General features: G+C 39.8%; 2 protein-coding genes across 4 annotated transcripts in view; one reads left to right on the top strand and one right to left on the bottom strand.

The window, feature by feature from the left end:
- Nucleotides 1-20774, bottom strand: part of LOC117435340 (glutamate decarboxylase 1-like) — an 81781-nt gene extending 61007 nt beyond the window's left edge. Inside the window, exons 1-2 of one of the 3 annotated variants that reach the window (XM_059018765.1) lie at nt 20352-20774; nt 19679-19712 (exon numbers count right to left, since the gene is read on the bottom strand). The gene's annotated coding sequence lies outside the window, so the exon portion shown is untranslated. Of the gene's footprint in view, nt 1-19678; nt 19713-20245 lie in introns of all 3 variants that reach the window. The other 2 variants (XM_059018763.1, XM_059018762.1) reach the window with 2 other exon arrangements.
- LOC117435765 (melanocortin receptor 4-like) lies at nt 15748-17791 on the top strand. The gene is made up of 2 exons (XM_059018766.1): nt 15748-15970; nt 16067-17791. The coding sequence occupies exon 2, from the start codon at nt 16112-16114 to the stop codon at nt 17150-17152; it is 1041 nt and encodes a 346-aa protein (XP_058874749.1). The 5' UTR covers nt 15748-15970; nt 16067-16111; the 3' UTR covers nt 17153-17791.
- Nucleotides 20775-21704: the final 930 nt, after the last annotated feature.

A 21704-nucleotide genomic window follows, 5' to 3' on the forward strand; every position in this document is an offset into this window, starting at 1 on the left:
CGCAGCCGTTGTGTGTGCTGATGCGCCAGGGTGGCAAAATAAGCTGATCCCTGGAGCCAGCATTACACTTCAGCCATTAACACCAGACAGAAGGATATCTACATCATCATATGGAAGGAAACGTAAATGGATAGAGACACATATGGATCACATTAGTTTACTGTAAAGCTACGTCTTAGCTGGTGCTTATCTTGGCGAGAGCCGAGTTCAAATCAGCATGAAGTTTTAACATCTACTCTCGTGTAATGGAAATCATGTAACTGTTTTTTTTAATGTGTATGTATATTCATCGCCATCTATTTAATTGCTGCTAAAACCTATGATTGCTGTTTCAAGGTTATGTAAAACCCTGCGTCTTGTAATTGAGTTTTAAACAAGCAGTAACCTATAGAGATCAGTTGTGGGAGACAAGCAAACAGAGCATTTTATTAAGCAGGCCTAGTTGAGACAAAACAGTATTTCTGCAATCTAGATGAAAATGTCCTAGCTTGGGGCTATTAAGGATAACTAGGTCATTGCTACTCAGAACAGAATAGGTTATTAGTGAGATGATGTGAAATAAAGCAAGACCATGAAGTAGGAGTTGAAGCCACGCAAACAACAGTGTTGAAAGGAAAGATTGCGAATCACAAGGTTGATGAAAAGAATCCTGAGAAAGATTTTTATTTAAAAGCCACCCTCACACATATGCAGTCCTGTATATTTAAACATTTAACCTTGGATTTTATCCATGCTTATATATACAATTTCTAATTGTTCTTTTGAAAGATATAAATTAGAGATTCAGCTTTATAATAAAACAACAAATTATTATATAACATGCATACAATGAAAAATTACATGCAGAAGCTAATTCCATACTTTGACAAAAGTATTTGGGCACCCTTATATTAGTATTTTGTGTGCCCTCCCTTTGCTTCCTTTACAGCTTGCAGTCTTTTTTTATTTTCAAACCAGGTCCTGGCATCTTTCCTAAGATTTTTGCCCATTCTTCAACACATAGAGCTTTGAGTTCGGCAACAGACTTTAGTTTCCTTTTTGCAACAGCAGATCAAGTCAATCCACAACATCTTGGTGGGATTCAAGTCTGGGGACTGAGATGGTCAATCCATAACTGTAATCTTCCTTTTTTCAGAAATTCCTTTGTAGACTTTGCAGAATTCTTAGGGTGATTATCCTGGTGGAATACAAACTTCCATCCAACAAGCCTTCTAGCACTGGGTAACAAATGAGAGTGCAAAATGTTGTGATATTTTGCAGCATTCATTGATCATTCTACAATAAAAAGGTTGCCAGAGCCTGAGGAAGAAAAACAAGCCCATACCATCACACAACCTCCACCACGTTTAACACTGGGCATGATTAACTTTTCTTTAAATTGTTCTCCTCTCTTCCTCCAAACATGTATTAAAAATTGCACTATTAAATCTGTATACAGTATAATAGCATATTTTTCCATTTGGGCTGTTTTGCTGTGAATCATTTCTGAGTGAGAATGCCTCCGGTCGGTGAGCTACTATTAATTAGTTTGGGTCCCCATTTATTTTGCAACCCCACTATAGTCAGGAGCCACTACTGATACATACTATAAAAAGAGAGCTTCCAGCTCCATTAGATGAGAGATCACCAGGGTGCTGGTTTATGAAGAGAAGTGTTGTTTAAAACAAAGAAAGGTATTGTATAAAGTGTTTGTAAAAGTGTTTGTCACCGGTAAATGGCTGCGTGTTTATATATATATATATATATATATATATATATATATATATATATATATATATATATATATATATATAAATATATATTTTTTGCTATTGTGGGGCTGTCACAATAATTGCACATACAGCAATCTACCCATTTAAAAAGAATTGTACTTCAATCCCATTGCACTGAAGCAGGGATCCAGTATACAAGCTTGGGGTTTCTCAGTATTTAAACACTAAGCAAAGCGGATTCATTCATTCATTCAAATTCATTCAAAACCCAAACCGCATTTGCTCCAGTGCAAAGTTTGCATCACTTGAAATAAAACAAAGAATTAGCATACTAATACAAAATATAAGCAAGCACTCCACATTTTCCCCAAAAGGAATAAACAGCTTATGATTAACGATGCTATCTTTCAACTCCCATTCCAGCCGACAGTTGCAAAATCTACACATCATTATTTTGTCACCATCAGCTGCATACATCCATCCATGCCATACATGGCATAATTACATTATACCAAATCACGTTACTGTGTCGCCCAAATGCTTATAATGTCAGTAAAACATGCATTCTGTTTTCCCTTCATTGTAAATAAAGTAATTTTGTATAATTTACATACATGTATGCATATACCAACCGTCAAATAGTCCTCAAAGCGCCCTCTTTTTTCAATCAAGGTGGTCTATCGTCTCGTCCAAACGGCCCATAGGCTCCTCTCTCTCTGAAACCTTATTTTGTTACTTCAAACTAAAAAAAAGTGGATATGCCATGAACTTCTTACACGCAGCGCAGATGCCATTTAAATCAGGACTCCACGCAGAGCAGTAAGCACATCATCGAAATGTTTAACAAATTCCGTTAAATACAATCTTACACCAGTTTTTTTTTTCATTTTGATAAAAAACATGTTCTCTCATCTCACACTGCTGACAATACTGTTGCCAACCAGTACAAGAGTATTTTTATTGCTGGTTGATATGTATTGACAGTGATTATAAGAAATAATTGTAATACAGGTGCACACTTCATATATATACAGGACCTTTTTTGGTTATTTCAAAAAGAACCCAGGACCCTGGGATTGAAGCCAAAAACACAGACCAACCCAGAAAACCAGGATGCCATCCTAACCACAATGCTTCATGTAATTTGTTTTTTCTAGACCCAAAAAACGAAAAATTCTACTAAAGCCGCTTTCATATTGGCACTCCTACCCAGGTCCGGACCCAGGTCCTGGTTAAGGATGTGGTTTGCCACACAGTGACCCAGGTTAAGCGAGACAAAATGCTTGACGGCCGTTCGTGAGTCAACGCAATAACAGTCAGCCACGCCTGCATGAAGGTTGCACTTCAGTAAGGAACGTATCTGTTTATTTTTGTTTAGCCATATTTTTGTTGCTTGAGACAGACCATGAGCCAGATTGCAGCAGGGATGTAGAAACATTTGCTTTAATCAACATTTGGACCAAAGGTTTAATCCAGAGAAGCTTGGATGGAAGCGTCAGCAACAAGCTGCTTCCAGGGTATTGATACGTGTATTGTTTACTTCTGTCACCCAGGTCAACCCTGTTTTATCAAAAGCAGTGTGAAATCGTGTACCCAACCCACATGACACTGGGTCCTGACCCGGGTAGATCATGCCAGTGTGAAAGGGGTTTTAAATGCATCTTGCATTTATTACCTATTTCTAAAAATATATGGTTACATTATACTTGATTGTTCAATAATGCTCTCACCGTGTTGAAAACATTTTATTGTCTGCTTATTTAAGCATATGACTTTAAGAAAGAGAGCAAACACAAAGATAGAATAAAACACTGACATTATTTTTCAAAGGATTTCATTCAAACTTTCATATATAAAACCTTGTACCCTGTCTGGCAGTCCTGCTGTAGTTGCTAGGTAACTGGGGATTTTCAGTTTCAGTGTTCAGAAAATAGATCTTTACTCTGCAGACACAGTGCTGTGCATACAGTAGTTAATGCGGGGGTGTCCAAACACAGTCATGGATGGCTATTCCACTACTACTTCAGGGTCTGTATGGAGGTTTAATTGGCTGTCATGGAAGTCTTCTGGTTTTCATTCCAACTGAGCTCTCAGACACTTAACTAAACCCTTAATTGAACTGATAATTTGTTTAATTATACCTTTTTACTTGTTTTCTGCTCTTAAACAGTTGCAGAGTTAAAGTTACTTATAAAATATTATAGCAAGTACTGTACTGTGTGTGATTATAGCAGATAGGAGTTTGTAACAGAGGCTTGTCAATTAAAACCCGTGCTCAGATCACATGATCTGCTACTGCTAGTACCGTGGTTAATAGGAGATAGGAGTTAATGATGTGTTGTCTGTTCAGAACCTAGGAACCAGAACTGCTGTTACTATGTTGAATCTAGGGTTTAGGTTAAAATGTAATTTTTTCTTATATTTATATTTAAAAAATAAATAACTTTGAAAATTTTGAGGAGGCACTGCCTTCCTTGCCTCCTCTAAGGAGTCTCCACTGCTCCAAAGGGCAATTTGCTGTACTATAAGTTAATTTATAATCCAGGGCTGGCAATGTAATGTGAAACAAGCAATGTTATTGGTCAAGCAAGGTTCCAGCTGTCCATATATTGGATGGATACGGACAGTTTGAGCCTCATCACATATTAGAAATCACTGCGCTGCCTCATAGAATTTGCAGCTATCTTGTTTACAGTTATAAAGTTACAGCAACTACAAAACTGAGTGACCACCTGAAAATATGGATGTCTTTGAAGATACTGAACCACCAAAACATTTTCCTAAACTTGTAAGTAGGCATGCCGATTTAGACGAAGAACAATTAAATAAACTGGAAGATAGCAAAACAGAGAAATACAAAAAATGACAAAGTGAGCAATTGCCATCTTTCAGGACTGGCTAAAACAGAAACAAATACATATCTCAACTGTGGAAAATGCACATCTTAATAAAATAGTAAGGTATTTCTATGGAAATGTAAGAAATGCCCAAGAAGAATATAAAGATTCAAGCTATATTAGTCTCTGATCTGCAATAAACCACTCTCTAAATGAAAAGAAAATTGGAGAATCTGTCAGTATATACACTCACCCAACCATCACTTCAAATAATGTCTTTTTAGTGGTTTGTAAACACTGAAGAAAAACACAAAAATACACTTCTCTAGGTGTCCGTATATTGGGTGTATACAGTGTATGCTTATAGTAGGTTGGCCACATATTTTTTTAGATTTCAACAACTTAAACATATCTAAAATTAAAATATATAAAAAATGATTTAAAACGTGTAGAAATGCTTTTTTATGCACCAAATCCTGCTACCCTTTCCTTCTCGGCGGCCATCTTGGATTTAAGTGTTGCACTCTACTGACTTTAGCTTTCTGAATTAAAAAAATAAAAATAAAAAAAAATTAAAAAAAAAAAAAATTAAAGAAAAAGTTTACGCTAAGCTTGGTCGTGTTTTTCAATTGAAAGTTAGTTTTTCTTTTAATGCAACAACCTGCCCCTAAAAACGCATCTCACCCAAGTGTCAGGACTGCCCAGAAGGCGTGGCACCTACAGACACGTGTCTGTATGTAAATCTGTACTGAAAAAAAATGGGTTAGGTGTCATTTTTAAATGCAAGGGTTTTGTTTATAATGTATCGCAACATAACATATTATAGCTTGTTTAAAAGCGTTTTTATTTGTCTGTTAAGAAATTATAACTATTCCAGTTTTGCAATATGTGTTATAGTGTTTGTTTAGGGTTCAAAAGTCATCATAACAATGTTTTACATGTTAAGAATTTGTAAAGAGTGCATTTGCCACTGAAAAGGCAGGTAATGTGATTATTTGTATATAAATAAAGTGTTTAGCATTTTTAATTTATTAATATATTAATCTAATTTAAACTTGTGTAAATTGTTACACAATTGCAACTTTGTCATTTCTATAAAGTTGATATATTTAAAGCATAATATATAATTTGGTATCATATTTGTTGCCGTTGAGTAGTTTAAAACAACAATGGTTAAAATAAATAAAATAAGTATTTAATTAATATGCAAATGACCACTTTGTGACGTTTTGTTACATGTTAAAACTACCGAGCCTAAAAATATTCAACCTACACAGGAGATATGAGCTCAAACGGCAGTCTAATGACAGACACACACACACAAGCATATGTCAGAGATCTATGTGATATCAACATTATCTATAGTTTTTAACTGTTTACCTATATCAACTACTGTACTAGCGTATTTTAAATGAGTTCAGCATTGCTGGAGCCGCGGCACTGTTTCACCCCCCCCCCCCCCCCCCCCCCGTACAACGAAAGGCCGTTTGTCTAAGCTTAATTTCACGCATTTTATTTCTATTTTCAATTAATTCCATTACGTTCTACACCATTTTTGTTTAAAATTTAAGTTCTTGATTTTTTAAATTAAGGATGAAGTAGTGATTAAAATATCACAACACACATATTTCAGGGGTCGATCATTTTGTCTAGCAACGGCAAATACATATATTTCGTGTATAACTCCATTACTCAAAATCTGTACATATAAATTATCATTTACATTTTTATACTTTAATAACTTTAATAAATGTAATAACTCTATTCCTAATTCCGTACAATAAAGTATTGCTCTGCTGCGCCAGTATAGTACTCGCTGATGGAATGTTGGGAGCACCGCTCCACTTCAAAACAAAGACTATACTGAGCTGTTCAAAAAATTACAAGCTGGTGAGGAAGTGCGTACAATGTTAACGCCTTAATATCTAAAATGTCGACCATGATTGGCTCTTGATTTAAATTACGTTTTATTATAGACACCTTCAACAACCAATAGTTTAAGTGTCAGCTCGGCCCTGATTGGTTTAGGTGTTGAGATCATCGCGTAAAGGAAAAAAAACGAAAAAAAACGCCCTTCTGTATGACGTACACTTTAGGGCCTACACTGACAAAAAGTTTAGACTGTCTACTTTTAATTTATTACACAAACATGAATCAAAATCGACCAGGACTCATCAACCGTGAGTTTAAAAAAGTGTAGAAAAATAAAACTCGGTGCCGCGGACCCGTTCGAAATGCATATTTTGCACTATCAAGAAAACAGGTGGTGCCGTGATGCGTTGTTTTGAGATCACTACGAGAAAGCACTACGAGCAAAAATAAATTACATTGCACATGTTATGTCTTCTTCAGTTACTATACTATACTGAAAATGTGTGTTTTAGATTTAATTTAATGTTTTTATTCATTTTCTACCAGTTTGAATATGCTTGAGACCGTATTATTTTCAGAAATGGCAGTTTTTAAAGGGAAATAAAACAAAAACCGTCAAAGTATGAGTATGATGAATGTTATTTATGTTTACCGGAGTATTTATACTTCTACAAAATACAGAAAGATGGTGCTTAACTGATTTGTATTTAATTATACAACGAGTTGAAAACTGCCAAGTTCATGAGTATCACAGAGCGCTCTGAGCAGCGTGGCCATTAGAGGCAGAATTGCCAGGTGCATCTTTGGATCAACCTACTTATAGTACGTTCTGAGTGTCTATCACTATAGAAAAGATTGACGGTTTGGGCTGTCATCTGCCGCCCAATATCACACAAAGATCTTCACTTTAAAGATAAAAAATCTTACAAGGGAGAAAATACTGCAGATGCTGATGGAAATACTACAAAGCAAGAAAACATAACCCTGGTTCCCCTGGTACCATAACCCTGGTTCCCTGAAAGAGAAGATAACCACCAACAACAACATTAGGTATAGGATATGCCTGCCTATTGGTAGGTATTTTCTGAGCTCTCTATACCAGAGCTGCCGATAGGCCCCTTCCTGGGATGACGCTCTCAGTCCTGCCTACCGAGGGATTAAAACCGTCATGGTGAGGAAGCCATTTTTCTTTTTGCATCGAACCCGTGAGGGCGACTGATGTGACTTTGTGGTTGTTGGTCGTCTTCTCTTTCAGGGAAGTGTGTGGAAGCAACAGCGTGGGAGAAGTACAGTCGTGGAAAAGTACAGAGCAGTAAGGAGAAATTGCATCTTTTAATTGTTTTAATCAGAAAACACCATAGCTTAAAGTATAACACATGTGTGTCTTTTTCTGATAACAAGCTGAAGCTCAGAGCAGCTGATTCAAATTCGCCGCCGTTCTGAGACACAGGGGAGGGGCGGAGCCTGCAGGACAACAGATACAAACAAAAGCCAGGGGAAAGCGTGTGGAAGTGACAGCGTGGGAGAAGTACAGTCGTGGAAAAGTACAGAGCAGTTAGAAGCAGTTTGAACGCAGGTTGACAGCTGCAGAAGCTAAACTAAACCAAAGAAAAAAAAGATAATTAACATTGTCTTCAAGCCAGTAATCTGTGACACCTGCATGATGTGGGAAATCCGAGAAAACCCAGCAGAGCTAAACCAAGTGTGTGTAAAGTGCCGCACGATCTAGGACTTGCGTAAACTAGTAAGTATGCTAGAAATGGAGCTGCAGGAAATGAGACAGCAACAGAGGAGCTTGAGGAGCTGGCACACCCACAATTCATGCAATTCATGGAAGTCAGCACCCCTAGCAGACTGAAAGCCACCAGCGAGATAGAAGAGGGTCAACACAGCTAGGTTCAGGTTGGCAGAAGCAAGGAAAAAAAGAAATGGTTTAATAGATCAATTTAAAAAAAATATTCAGTGAAAAAAGGCACTTTACAGAGCGTTTAAAAGGGACCAAAAACAAAGTACACAGAAAGAGTACTCGGAACTACAAACGCAAGTCAAAAAGGAAGTTAGAAAGGCCAAGAAAGAGAGAGAAATGAACATTGTTAAGGGGGCTAAAACCAATTCCAAAATGTTTTTCCAATATTATAACAGCAAGAGAATGTTCAAAGAAGAGGTTAAATGTCTAAGAGATACAAATGGCAAAATCATAGATGAAGAAAAAAAAATAGCAAAGGAGGATACAGACAACATACCCCACATGTTGACCTGTTCCTATCCAGTTTTAACCCTTTGCAGTCCATTTATTCTGTGGCTGTCAGGCTGGTCAGGTCCAATTAATTTTTATGAACAAAATAAAATTTCAGACCACGTGCTGTTCAAATTGAAATAAAGTGACTTAATTTGCTTAAAACAAGCCACAAAGCAGTGCAAGTCCAACGGGTACCCTATACAGACAACAGTACCAGAATTTTGAACAAAAAAAACATGTTTTTATTTATTTTATTTTTTTATATATCACACGAACACTGAAAGAAAAAGTAACAACATTTCACAAAATTTTAGTTTTTGCTTGATTATAGTCCCTTTAGAATAATCAGACAGGTACAAAACTTTTTACAAATCAATTACACACAAATAGCAAAAAAAAATAAAAAAATGAACTAAAAACTATTTTTCATCAATTTTATAACAATTTATATCAGGCGAGGTTTGCAAACAAAAAAGGCATTTACACTGACAGAAATTATCTGTATGTGTCCATGGTATGGTATCTTTCGCCTTGAGCAGGTTTTGCTCCCCTTTTGTCTTTCTGTCACTGCACAGTCTTTGGTGCTCTTTGATTCATTTTTAACGACAAAATGAGGCTTTCCATTCAGTCTTTCTTTTCTGTCTGTTGATGATGGACGACCACGTTTTCTTGAGCCAGGGTTGCGAACATTTCCCACCAGTTGTACCAGTAAGGCTTTCCTGAAGGTTTTATGGTGAACAGGTAGTTGTCCTGATTCCACCTTCATCAAATTGAACAGGATAGCACTGTTCACAATTGCTACTTCCAGCAGCCAAAAGAACATCTTCCTCCACCACTTCAGAGACTTTCTTGTGAAAGCATAGCTGGCACAGTAGTGATCCGCCCGGTCCGCTGTACCCATCTTGCTGGTGTAATCACAGGATCACTTTAGGCTTGTCCAGCTCTTCAATTGCTCCTCTCTTGATGGTGCGCTGTACCTTCTCACAGTCACTGCCATGGAAGGTGCTCAACACAAGCACTAACCTTTTGTCCTTCCATCCTAGCACCATGACCTTGTTGTCCTTGCTGAATGAGACTGTCTAATTTTTTTCAGTTTGGGGCCTTGCTTTACTGTCACTGGCAATCCTCTTCTGTTCTCTTTATTTTAGCAGTTCCATGGCCAGGTTGTAACCTGTGTAAAATATGTCTGTAAACAAATGAAAGCCATGTCCATTTGTTGTCTGCAGCAATGTTTCACACAGGTCAAGAACAATTATTGATGAAAACGGCATGTCAGGTCTCAGCAGGGAGTCTGTTGTTGGGCTGCCAAAGTAAGGAACAATAGCAGAGACATGACCAGTTTCACAGTCAGCTAAAACAAACACACGCATCCCCCACTTGGTAGGCTTCTGAGGATTGTAGCACTTGAAGATAATCCTTCTTTTGTAACCAAGGATGCTCTCATCAATGCAAATGTCTCTACCTGGGATAAATAGCTCACGGCATTTTGTGTCTATGTAGCTGACCACATTCCTGACCTTTTGTCCTCTGCTAACAAAAGCAGCCTAAGGCATCTGGGTGGGGGAGGGCAAAGGTGCAGCATCCAAAAGATCTGCAAGAAACGTGATCTCTTGAATACATCTTTGAAAAACGGCATTCTGTCGGCTCATTCCTCTGAGAAATATTATTTTATGTCTGTTTTTACATTCAGTCCCATATTTAGCAGAACACCAAAAAATGCCTTCATCTCAGGTAACATCACAGGTTTCCAGGAGTTCCAAATAGAATTGTGACGCAGCGGTCCTGTTAGTTTTACGCTCGCATGTCTATTGGTTTCATTTACAATTTCAGTAAACAAAGCGTTTGTGAAAAAAAGTTGAAAAAACTCCAGTGCAGTTCTCAAAGTAGTATTCCCTTGAAATCCCTTATTTAAATTAGAGTTTTTTTAAAGTATCTGCACTTACAGATGCGCGTCTCCATTTGCCCTCCGGTTGCACATCTGGTTCATGGTCACTTTCCTCAGATTCCTCAGTAAGTGAAAAATGTACTTCCGCACATATATCAGACGAACATTGAAACATTTTTTAGTTTTTGCTTGATTATAGTACAAAGAAGACTACGCGGTGATCTGATTCAAACATTCATAATCCTAAAAGGTATAGACAATGTTGACCCAGAGGACTTTTTTGACCTGAAAAAAGAAACAAGGACCAGGGGTCACAAATGGAGATTAGATAAAGGGGCATTCAGAACAGAAAATAGGAGGCACTTTTTTACACAGAGAATTGTGAGGGTCTGGAACCAACTCCCCAGTAATGTTTTTGAATCTGACCCCCTGGGATCCTTCAAGAAGCTGCTTGATGATATTCTGGGATCAATAAGCTACTAACAACCAAACGAGCAAGATGGTCTGTATGGCCTCCTCTCGTTTGTAAACTTTCTTATATTCAAGGAGGGATCTACCACATTTAAGTGGTAGAACCTGGAGAATGTATGCGGCGTAGCCCAGCTAGCTGTCGTACATATATCTGATAGTGAGTCCCCTCTGAAGAGGGCCCAAGATGTAGCCAACCCTCTAGTAGAGTTAGAAGCTACTCTCCCAGGTGGGGGTAAGCCAGCACTATCATACGCTGCAGAGACTGGGTCCGCAATCCAATGCGACAGTCGCTGCTTTGAGAGGGGCTGTCCTAGGGTCTGTATACCATGACAGACAAAGAGCTGGTCAGTATGACGCAGAGCTCTTGTCCTATCCACATAACACCTCAATGCCCGCACTGGGCAGAGGAAATTTAATCTCCTATCCTCCTCGGAAGCAAATGGTGGTGGATGGAAAGACTCCAATTCCACAGACTGATTCATATGGAAGGCTGTAATGACCTTGGGAAGGAAAGCAGGGTTTGTATGCAGCGACACCCTGCTGCCATCGTCCCAAATACACATACAGGAGCTGTGCACCGACAGCACCTGCAGCTCACTGACCCGCTTAGCGGAGGTGATAGCCAAGAGGAAGGCTGTCTTCATAGACAGAAGCTTCAACTCTACAGTGTATAGGCTCAAAGTGGGCCTTCGAGAGAGCCTCCAGTACAACATCAAGGCTCCACTCGGGGGGAACGGTCCTCCTGGGAGGGTGTAACCGCCGAGTGCCCTTGAAAACCGTGTCGCCAAAAAATGTGCACCTGAAGATACCGAATCTATGGAGGCATGGCACGCATACCAGCATCAAGCAGTTCTTGCAACTGCAAAAAACTGGGTCATGGCTTCTAGTCAGACACCAATTCTTGAAATACTTCCACTTATAGGCATACAGCGACCTAGTGGAGTCTGTCTGGAACCACACCAAGGGGACCTTTGATTCCTGTGGGAACAGGGAGAGGCAACCCTGAATCGCTGCTACTCTGTCGTCCGACAGGTATGTGCGCATCGTACTGGAGTACAGCCGGAGCCCCAAGTACGTCGTGTGCTGCATTGGTATAAGCTGACTCTCCGCATCGTTGATGGTGAGGTCCAGCCTCGCCAGATGCTGCGTCACAATCGCCATGTGGACCATTGCTACCTCTCACGACTGAGCACAAATCAGCCAGTCATCGAGATAGTTTAGTACTCTGATCCCCTGAAACCGCAAGGGGGCCAGGATAGCTTCCACGTACTTTGAAAATGTATGAGGAGCCAGGGAGAGGCCGAACAGCAGCACGGAGAACTCGTAAACACTTCCCTGAAAGGCGAAGCGGAGGTACTTCCTGTGCTCTGGACGAATGGGAATGTGAAAGCATGCGTCCCGTAAGTCCACGGTGGTGAACCAGTCGCCCGGTCGTACTGACTGGAGTCAGCATTTGGAACCTCCTTTCCTTCAAGAGATTGTTGAGGAATCTTAGGTCTAAGATGGGGCGAAAGCCGCTGTCCTGCTTGGGTACTAGAAAATATCTTGAGTAGAACCCCTCTCCACAGGAGGTGGGGTCTATGAGACGAAAGGCTTGCTTGCACAGAAAGGCGTTCACTTCCTCTTTGAGTACCGAGACCTGAAGAGGGTCCGACACGGATGTGTGCATGACTCCTCGGAAGGGGGTAGGTCCAAAACGGAACCGCAGTGCGTAACCATTTAGCACGGTAGCGAGCACCCAGGTGTCCGAGGTGCAAGCGCGCCAATATTGCAGCTGTTGTGCGATGAAGGGATGGGTCTGAGGCTGCTAGCCTTCAGGACCTCTGCTGGCACCAGCAAGGTTGGGGCAGAGCACTCCGAGGCGGCTGCCTAGGACGACGGCCCTGGAATTCTCCTGGAATGCTGTTGCGCGGACGCACCGCGGGCTGCGTTCCTTGTGCTCTGTGGAGGGGCTCGGTTTTCCATCGCCGCTGTGGCCTGTAGGCGATGTCTCAGGTCACCCAGCGGGGCCATGGGCACTGGGACCGTTCTTGTGACGGTATGCATCTGTGGGGCCTGCCGGAGCACGGGGAGAGAGCAACGTGGCCACCTGCCAAGATGCTTCGCGCTGCCGAAGGGAGCGCTGTAAGATCTCCTCCACACCCGGACCAAAGGTATGCCCCTGGGATATTGGCGCGTCCAGTAATGCCGCCTTATCCGCATTGGGTACCCTTGCTTGCGACAACCATAGCTGTCTGCGAGCTACCACCAGGCTTGCCAGGCTCCGGCCTATGGCTTGCCCTTGAAGACCGGAAATCTGGAGCGGCATACTGGAGAGGAGGTGGAGCTTTGTGGCCACAGGCTCTGGAAGCGGGACCCCCGTGAGCACGCCATCTAAATATGCTTCCATTGCATAAGCCCTCCTCAAATGTGTCTCCGTAACCCTACATTGAGGGTTCGGGCACATAGGGTCCCTTGACAATCCACCCACCGGCGGGGCCTTAACCAAGGCCGCGATGGTGGAGTCAACCTGGGAGAATCCTGCCAAGCCCAGCTTCTCTGTGCCTTCCAATGAAGCAAGTCAGGCAGCTTGCATCAAAAAAATTGGCGCTGACGCCGGTCGATCCCAAAAGGAGCGTACCTCCTCCATAAACTCAGGGAACTGTGGGAATGACTGTGCTGTGGGAGTTACTGCCTGCGTCCGAAACACGAACCGGCGGGGCTCTGATGGTGTCTGCCGGTGTCGTACAGGGGATCTTCCAAAGATTTGCAGCATGCCCCATTAATGCCGGCATGGAGCTAAGCAATGGCGGTAAACTAGTCTCCGAGGCACTCTCAGAGCTAAGTTCCACCACAATCGATGGCGCCAACTCCTCTTCTTTCTCCACTTCAGTGGGGAAGCAGTCCTCATCCCAGGAGGCCGCTAAAGATTGCGTGTCCTCCTCCTCCTCCGGGCTGTGGGTCCAGCTCGACCTGGGCTTCTATGGCAGACCCAGGGTCCGAATCTGGTACGGGCGTTAGTGGGGCCTGGGCCTTTACCAGTGCCACAGGAGCTTGCTGCCTAGACAGCAGCTCAAGGTCCCTCGCCTGCTTTGAGCGCTTCACCCTTCTCACCTGGAGCCTGAGCACAGGTTTATCCCTGCGAAGGGCTCTGTGAGAGCTGGAAGAGTGGGGATGGGGCTCCGAGGGCTGCTGACGGCTCTGCCATGGGAGACTGTGCGTCTAGCCCCATGGCCCTTCTAAGCCTATTGCGACACACCCTGGGCTGAAAGGCCACGCACAAGTTGCAGAAGTCCTCCGTGGCGTGTTGGACCCCCAGGCACCGCAAGAAGAGCGGGTGTTTGTCGCTGGGCGGTATATTCGCCTTGCAGGATGTGCAGGCGTGAAATGGAACACTCGTCATGGTTGCGTGAAAACTAATACAGAAATTTAAAGTGATAACAAATTTGATTTTCAAATTTTTGTACACTATGATATTAACCCTCATCTTTTTGTAATTAATCGTTTTATAATTCATATTCAACTCAAGTCAATCATAGTAAAAAAAAGGGCACAAAATAAACAGAAAAACGTAATTGTAATTTGTGGCCTTTGAAATATAGCGTTTTGAGTTTTTTTATTACACTCATTATGAATCATTTCCAAATTCTTTACAAATTATTAAATGAGTCAGGCATAAAAACGCTTATCAGACACTTTTCTACAATGATTTGTAAATTATGTTTAGGGCTTCTGATTTTCAGTTTTAACCGATAAAACACGATATAACACCCCCGATTCCAAAAAAATTTAATCGGTTGATAGCCAATAAACACCGGAAAAACTGTGGAAATGGTTAATCAATTCACATTGACTTTACCCTTTTCCCATTAAAAAATAAAACCTGCTACTACAATAATAATAAATACATTTCCCAGTGCTGCTCGGCAATGTTCCGCCTTCCTGACTTGCATCTATCATTGATTCGTTTTGAATACTTTAAACCCGCCCCAACTACTGAGTGGCAGCACATTCCTACATTTCTATTGGAGACTCCGCTTGCGAGATTTAAAACAAGATTACAATCAGGATGGAGGCTTGTTAGCGGGATTTAAAGCTGTATTACAGTTAAGATACAAAGGATTTAAAACAGAATTGTGGCGAAATGTATAAAAATGCCTCCACACAAAAACCCCAGAAGAATGTACCCATGACCATAGGGATTTCGTTGTGGAAGACAGAAAAGGAAAGAAGGTACAACTTAAGTGTGCAAATACTGTCGAGTTACTACTATACATATTTTGACAAAAAAAAAAAACACTCAAGCATTTTGGAAAGTAACCAAAACCACTAATTTCATAGAGTATATCAAAACGAAAGCCCCGAAAAAAAAAGATTTACATAAAACTCAAAAATAGCTAAAAAATAAGCACTGGAAAAATTAATGAAACCCGAAAAACAGAAGATTAATTTCATTGATTGCAGTCAAACAAATATCTGCCAGGCATTTTGTTCTTCATTTGATTCATAGATTATTTATTTTTTTGCAACTAACCTGCCAGTGCATGCATTCATGCATTCAGCTACAGTCACAATAAAGACCAAAAGGACAAATTCAGCCAACAACACATTTAGGATTCCCTTCTTATGAAACAGGTATGTAGCTTCAGTGGTGATGCTGTGCTGCTTTCTTCTGCATATCCTATTTCTTATTGGTTAATAAGAATGTGGGGGTGGAGACTGAGCACACAGTGCAGAATTATAAAATAGCCAGTGGTAGCTGGAGCTTCAGTTTGCTTCAGTGACAACACAGGATTTGCACATCACAAAGCAATTAAAATGAAAAAGTTTTCTACTGCATTTTTCCTCTTTGGAAAACCAGAACGCTTTCTAGGAAGCTGATGCTAAACAATTAATAAATGGCAAGAATATAAGAAGCTGTTTCAGCAAGAGAAAGGTTGGCAAGTGGCAAGATTTTTCCCTACAGTCCAGTCCAGTAAGTAAATTCTGTGATCTACCTTGTGCAGTGCTGTCAATGCATGTTTCTGGAGATTGTTGAATTGGTAAATCAATGCTGCACAGTGTCTTTCAGGAATGTGAGCCTCGCCATTGTTCATTCAACTGATTAATTACTTGAATGGTCTATATAACAGCAGGGTTCATGATCCACAAAATGAACTCCACATATCACCACGGAATAATTCAAGCCTACCATACAAGGAACCACACTTTGGGTGCTTATGCAGGTGCTAATCAGTCCAGTGAAAAAGACTTCTCCTCTTCAGGATGTTATGAGCAGCTTTTGATCTCAACTGAGGTGTTTCTGGTCCTTGGTATTTTCAGCCTTTTAGAAAACATTTTGGTTATTGCTGCAATTATAAAGAACAAGAACCTACACTCTCCTATGTACATCTTCATCTGCAGTTTGGCAGTGGCCGACATGCTCGTAAGTGTATTAAATGCCTGGGAAACTATAGTGATGGCCTTGATCACCGGTGGGCACCTGACATTCCAGGACAACTTGATCAAAAACATGGACAATGTGTTTGATTCTATGATTTGCAGCTCATTGCTGGCTTCAATTTGCAGTCTGTTGGCCATTGCAATAGACAGATACATCACTATCTTCTATGCCCTCCGGTACCATAACATCATGACTGTAAGAAGGGCTATGATTATTATTTCAAGTATCTGGTCTTTTTGTATAGTGTCTGGTATCCTGTTTATAATTTACTCTGAAAGTACCACTGTCCTAATTTGTCTTATTTCCATGTTTTTCACTATGCTTGTACTCATGACCTCTCTCTATGTCCATATGTTCATGCTGGCTCGGCTGCACATGAAGAGAATCGCAGTCCTTCCAGGGAATGGCACAATCCATCACGGTACCAATATGAAAGGAGCCATCACCTTAACCATCTTGCTTGGTGTCTTTGTGGTATGCTGGGCACCATTCTTTCTCCACCTCATCCTTATGATCTCCTGCCCTAGAAACCCTTACTGTGTCTGTTTCATGTCCCATTTCAATATGTACCTCATTCTCATAATGTGTAACTCAGTGATCGATCCATTAATCTATGCATTCCGTAGCCAGGAGATGCGCAAGACCTTTAAAGAAATCATTTGCTGTTGCAGCTTACCAGGAACATGTGTGTGTGAACTGCCCAGCCGGTACTAAAAACAAATGGCACGGTTTGCAGTCACTATTTTACTATAGAACAACTGCATTCCTAAGTGAAATGAACCGCCTATGTTGATTTCATTTCAGCCACATTTCTAACACATTCTACCAATCCAGGCTGCTAAGTAAACAATCCAGGATGCTGCTTTTAAACAATGAAACTGTGAGGGCAAATTAATTCTCAGAACTGCAGTTTTTCATTTTGCTCATTCAGTTTGCAGAGCAAGTTATTTGTTCATCTTGGTTCCTGACAAACACAAATTAATCACTGCAAGGCATAAACCATGCAATGCCTTATTTTGCAATTCTTATTATTGCTTTATAAAACCCAAATTGTACTATAAAGTCTGCTGGGTAAATAAATGGTTAAGGATCATGTTAATGTAGGCAAATATGTATCCATTTATGGACTTTGTAGTCGAGCAAACGTGTAGTAGCAGTATGTTTTGAATGTGTAAGGAATATCTTTTGGTTAATGTTATCTGTGGAATCGTAATTGTTTTTGCAGGGTAAACTCGACCTTGTTATTAAATTGTGTCTACAGTGATTTCTTAGGTTTATTTACTGTTTTTGTCATGTCTGAATGTTGTATTGTTTTTGTCATGTTTTGTTATAAAGTACAAACATGGGCTTCAACGTTAATATGTACTGTGTTATTTGAAAGATCTGTATATATTTATATTTTGTGCCATAATTATTTATATTAAATACATGTCTATCACTTTTCTATTTGAATTTCTGGAAATAAAAAGGGTAAAGATTAGATCCATGCAAAAAAATTTACAAACTTTACTAATTTTCAGTAACATTGTAATGTACCAATAATTCAAATGCAATTATGTATGGACTAAATTCAGATTTTTTAATATGTAAGCCTTCGTTTATGCTACATTCAATATTTAATCAAATAACATCGTTCCTGGGGTGGGGTTGGAGCTGGACCAGAGGGTCCCAATGTAAAATTGGTGAAATGTGACCCCACAAAAAAATTGGTCTGTCTTTCTATTGAGAACAAATTACCTGTACCATACTGTAAATTTATTATGGGAGGGCAACTTACACACAGTTACCATAAATATTAATGAAGCATTTGTAAAATTGTGTTATTACAGTTTATATTGTGACTTGCTCTATATTGCCTTAATACTTTAACGTTAAATTGTAATACCCTATTAATTTACCATGACCATTATTTAACTTACAAATACTAAGAGGAACTACCAATTCATTTTTATGTTTCTGTTAACACTTTACATTAAGTGTCTCTAATTACTGTGTATTTACATAATATTTACTCAGTAAATACTTAAATTACAATGCTATTATGTACAGTTACAATGTACTTCATGTGTACATCTTTTTACACAATATATGTAAGTACACAATTGTATAAAACAAACTTGCTGGATATGTAATTACAATGTAACGCTTTTTCCCAAAAACTCTCGTTAATTGCTATAGGTACATGTTACCAGTTAAATATGCATGATGTTTATGTCTGTAACTACAATTTTGGAACTGCTGATACAAACTGCTGTACATTGCAAGTATTACATAGGTTACAAAAATGCTTATGGTGTCAATATATTTTGCACAAATAAACAAATACAAAAAGTGTCATTTATGTTTAATCACGGACAAATTTGTGGTAATTGATTTGATTATTCAGGTGTCCATAGCAAAATATAAGGCAACTGTAAATATGCTGGAGTCAATTCAACAGTTTCTTGTAGCTCGTCCTTGTCCTTCTGTGTACCAGGGTATTTTAGATAGGGGATTGGGGGAGAGCTGCAGGGTACAGGATGTCACGTAAAAAAAATCAATACCACACAACTGGGTGTGCAAACATAGTCTCTATCTGCCATAGGCGTAGGAACTGTGGGGGCCAAGGGGGGCTGGGCCCCACCAATATTTTGTTTTGGGGGGGGGCAGATTATTTTTTGGCCCCCCAATAATCACAGGAAACAAAATCCGTTGTGTGCCAGAGAAATTGGCGTCACAATTATCTTTTTTTTTTTAAAAAATATTTTGCTAGTCCCAGGGAAATAACGGTAATTTGTTGATCCACAACTTAAGAACAACCAATGAGAGCGGTGTAACGAGACCAGAAATCACAACACGTTTTTTCTTTTTGGGTGATATTTCAGAAGATATTAGGAGTTTAATTTATTAATCATGTGTAACCCCACTCTTGTCACTCTGAGCTAGCAGAGCACAAACAAGCAATATTTAGAACTTATTTACTTGTCTGAGTACCTGATGGTGATTGTGGTTTACAGTAGTACGCATACAATAAGATCCTGGTTCACAGTGGTTGATGGTGAGCTGACTGGTATTGCCCTATTCTATATGCAGATATCGTCAAGAATGAATAATAATGACTATGGTGCGGTGCTTCCACCTGGATAATACTGTACACTTTAAAATAATGTGCCCTTGTAGTATTTCCCTGGAAATTGAAATAACTGCCCCTCTATTTTAGCAGTAATATGCAGCAATATATTTAAACAGTTAAATACCCACATCCAACTCCAATGAAGCACAGATTTCATTGTACCTGGGGGAAAAAAAAAATAAAAATAATATACTCAGCTTAGTGACAACAGGCACTAGTGCATTTAATAAGTAAATATCTGGGTAGTGTTCTCAACTATTATCAACACCATTAAATTGGGTAAATGCATTTGTTTCAACTAATTTTAATTGTCAAAATCAAGACTTCAGAATAACCCCAGTGAAAAAAAATAATACATTTAAAAATTATATTGTTTTTTTTTTTTTTTTTATACCAGATCAAAACTCTATAATGTAGGTACTGTAGTAATGAAAGAAAAATAAGAAATGTTCCACTCTTATTCTTAATAGCTTCTATAAAACCAACTTTTCCTAAATTAAACAATTACATACACCTTACATACCATATTACATTCAAAAAGAAAACAAAAACAAGTCCAATGCAATGCAAACTCGTGTAAACTTTGTTCCTTTTGTTTTATATAGCGCTAGCATAACTCGTTGGGGCCCATACTGTCCTTTTATTATTTATTTTCCGTTGGTGCACATAAACATTAAACAATTGCTTTCACCCACCTCGTGGTTTTTTTCCTCAGTCCTGAGGGGGACTTTTTAATCTTTTAATTGACATATCAATACACGGCAAACTCTTGCTCTTTCCTTTTTTATGTTTGCTACTCACGAATTTCCTTGGTAGATGCTGCGGAAAGGAGCAGACAAACGCCACGGCGTTCCGGAAAAATTGCACAGGCAGGTTGCAGGAAAACTTTAGTCCGATGCCTTGCAGCACACACACGGCTCTTTGGAGTATGCGCCAACAAACTGGAATTACCCTAATCAGGCCGTCAAGCAAGCTCAGACTTGACTTGCTTCAGTGCCAGCTGGTAATTAATTCCATTTAAACCAACACGGTGTTAGTCGTAATATAATTAACCGGCGTTTGCAGTTCTAACTCATACTGTTGAAGCTATAGTATGTTGAAACGCTAACGTCTTTTTTTATTTTTATTTTCCTTAATGCACTGTGTCGTCTTCATAAAACAGGGGCCATCTGCGTAATCTCCCTTGTTTTTTTTCTTAACCGCCACAACATAAACTCAACAACAAAGCCAAGAGGAAAAAAAAAACAGTTTTGGGCGGAGCTTATCCTTATAAGGGTGTCTGTCAAAGGTGGGACGTACAGGCGATTCTCCTTCCTGATTGGTGCTCTGCATTGATTGACACGCTGCAGTGTAAAGTTCAATCCCTTTGGGCGCGAAATTGCATTAAGGGGCGTGTAGTTTGTCTAATGCAGTTAATAATAACAATGGCCACAATCGCAGATTTTTAAAGGGGACTACACATGTTACTATCACCGCAGATAAGATACGATGTCACAAAAGCAGTTTTAAGTACTAACTATGCAATTACAACCCACGACTGTCAAAAAACAAGCCCGATTCAGCTTATTATAAGCGGACTTGGCAACTGTGAAGGTTACCTCTGCCACCAGTTTCATTTGGACAGCAGCGATCTGAGGAGGCTCGTGCTGTCAGAGATTCTCTCCTTTCTTTTATGTTGTGTTGGACTTACTGTTGTGTTAAATATTAATGATGCAAACAAATAAAACACAATCAATACGTTCATTTGCAATTTTATTTGGGCATCAACAACTTGTTGGATGTTTGTTGCGCTGTTATGGACGATCGAGCTGGCTCATGACATCCAGTTCACCAACTATATTTATTAACGTGGAGGGTAGACACGCATTGTCTTTGGAAATAGCTGGGATCAAAAAATGGACAGGAATTATTTCAGTTACATTTAAGGAGCTCACTTGCTCTTCGTGTTTAACTTTAGTGTAGTTTTTACAGCAAGGGTATTCCCAAATAGCGGCTTCAATAGTATAACAAGGGCATAACGCAGTTCATGGTAAGTGGTTTTATACAGAACTGTAGACCCACAAGAGATATACAACATGACAGTCCAAACACAGCAAAACACATTAATAAAAAAGCCGACGGCATTATCATTAAGGTGAACTACACCACTGCTAA

Source organism: Acipenser ruthenus, chromosome 3 (assembly GCF_902713425.1).
Source record: "Acipenser ruthenus chromosome 3, fAciRut3.2 maternal haplotype, whole genome shotgun sequence".
Lineage (NCBI taxonomy): Eukaryota > Metazoa > Chordata > Actinopteri > Acipenseriformes > Acipenseridae > Acipenser > Acipenser ruthenus.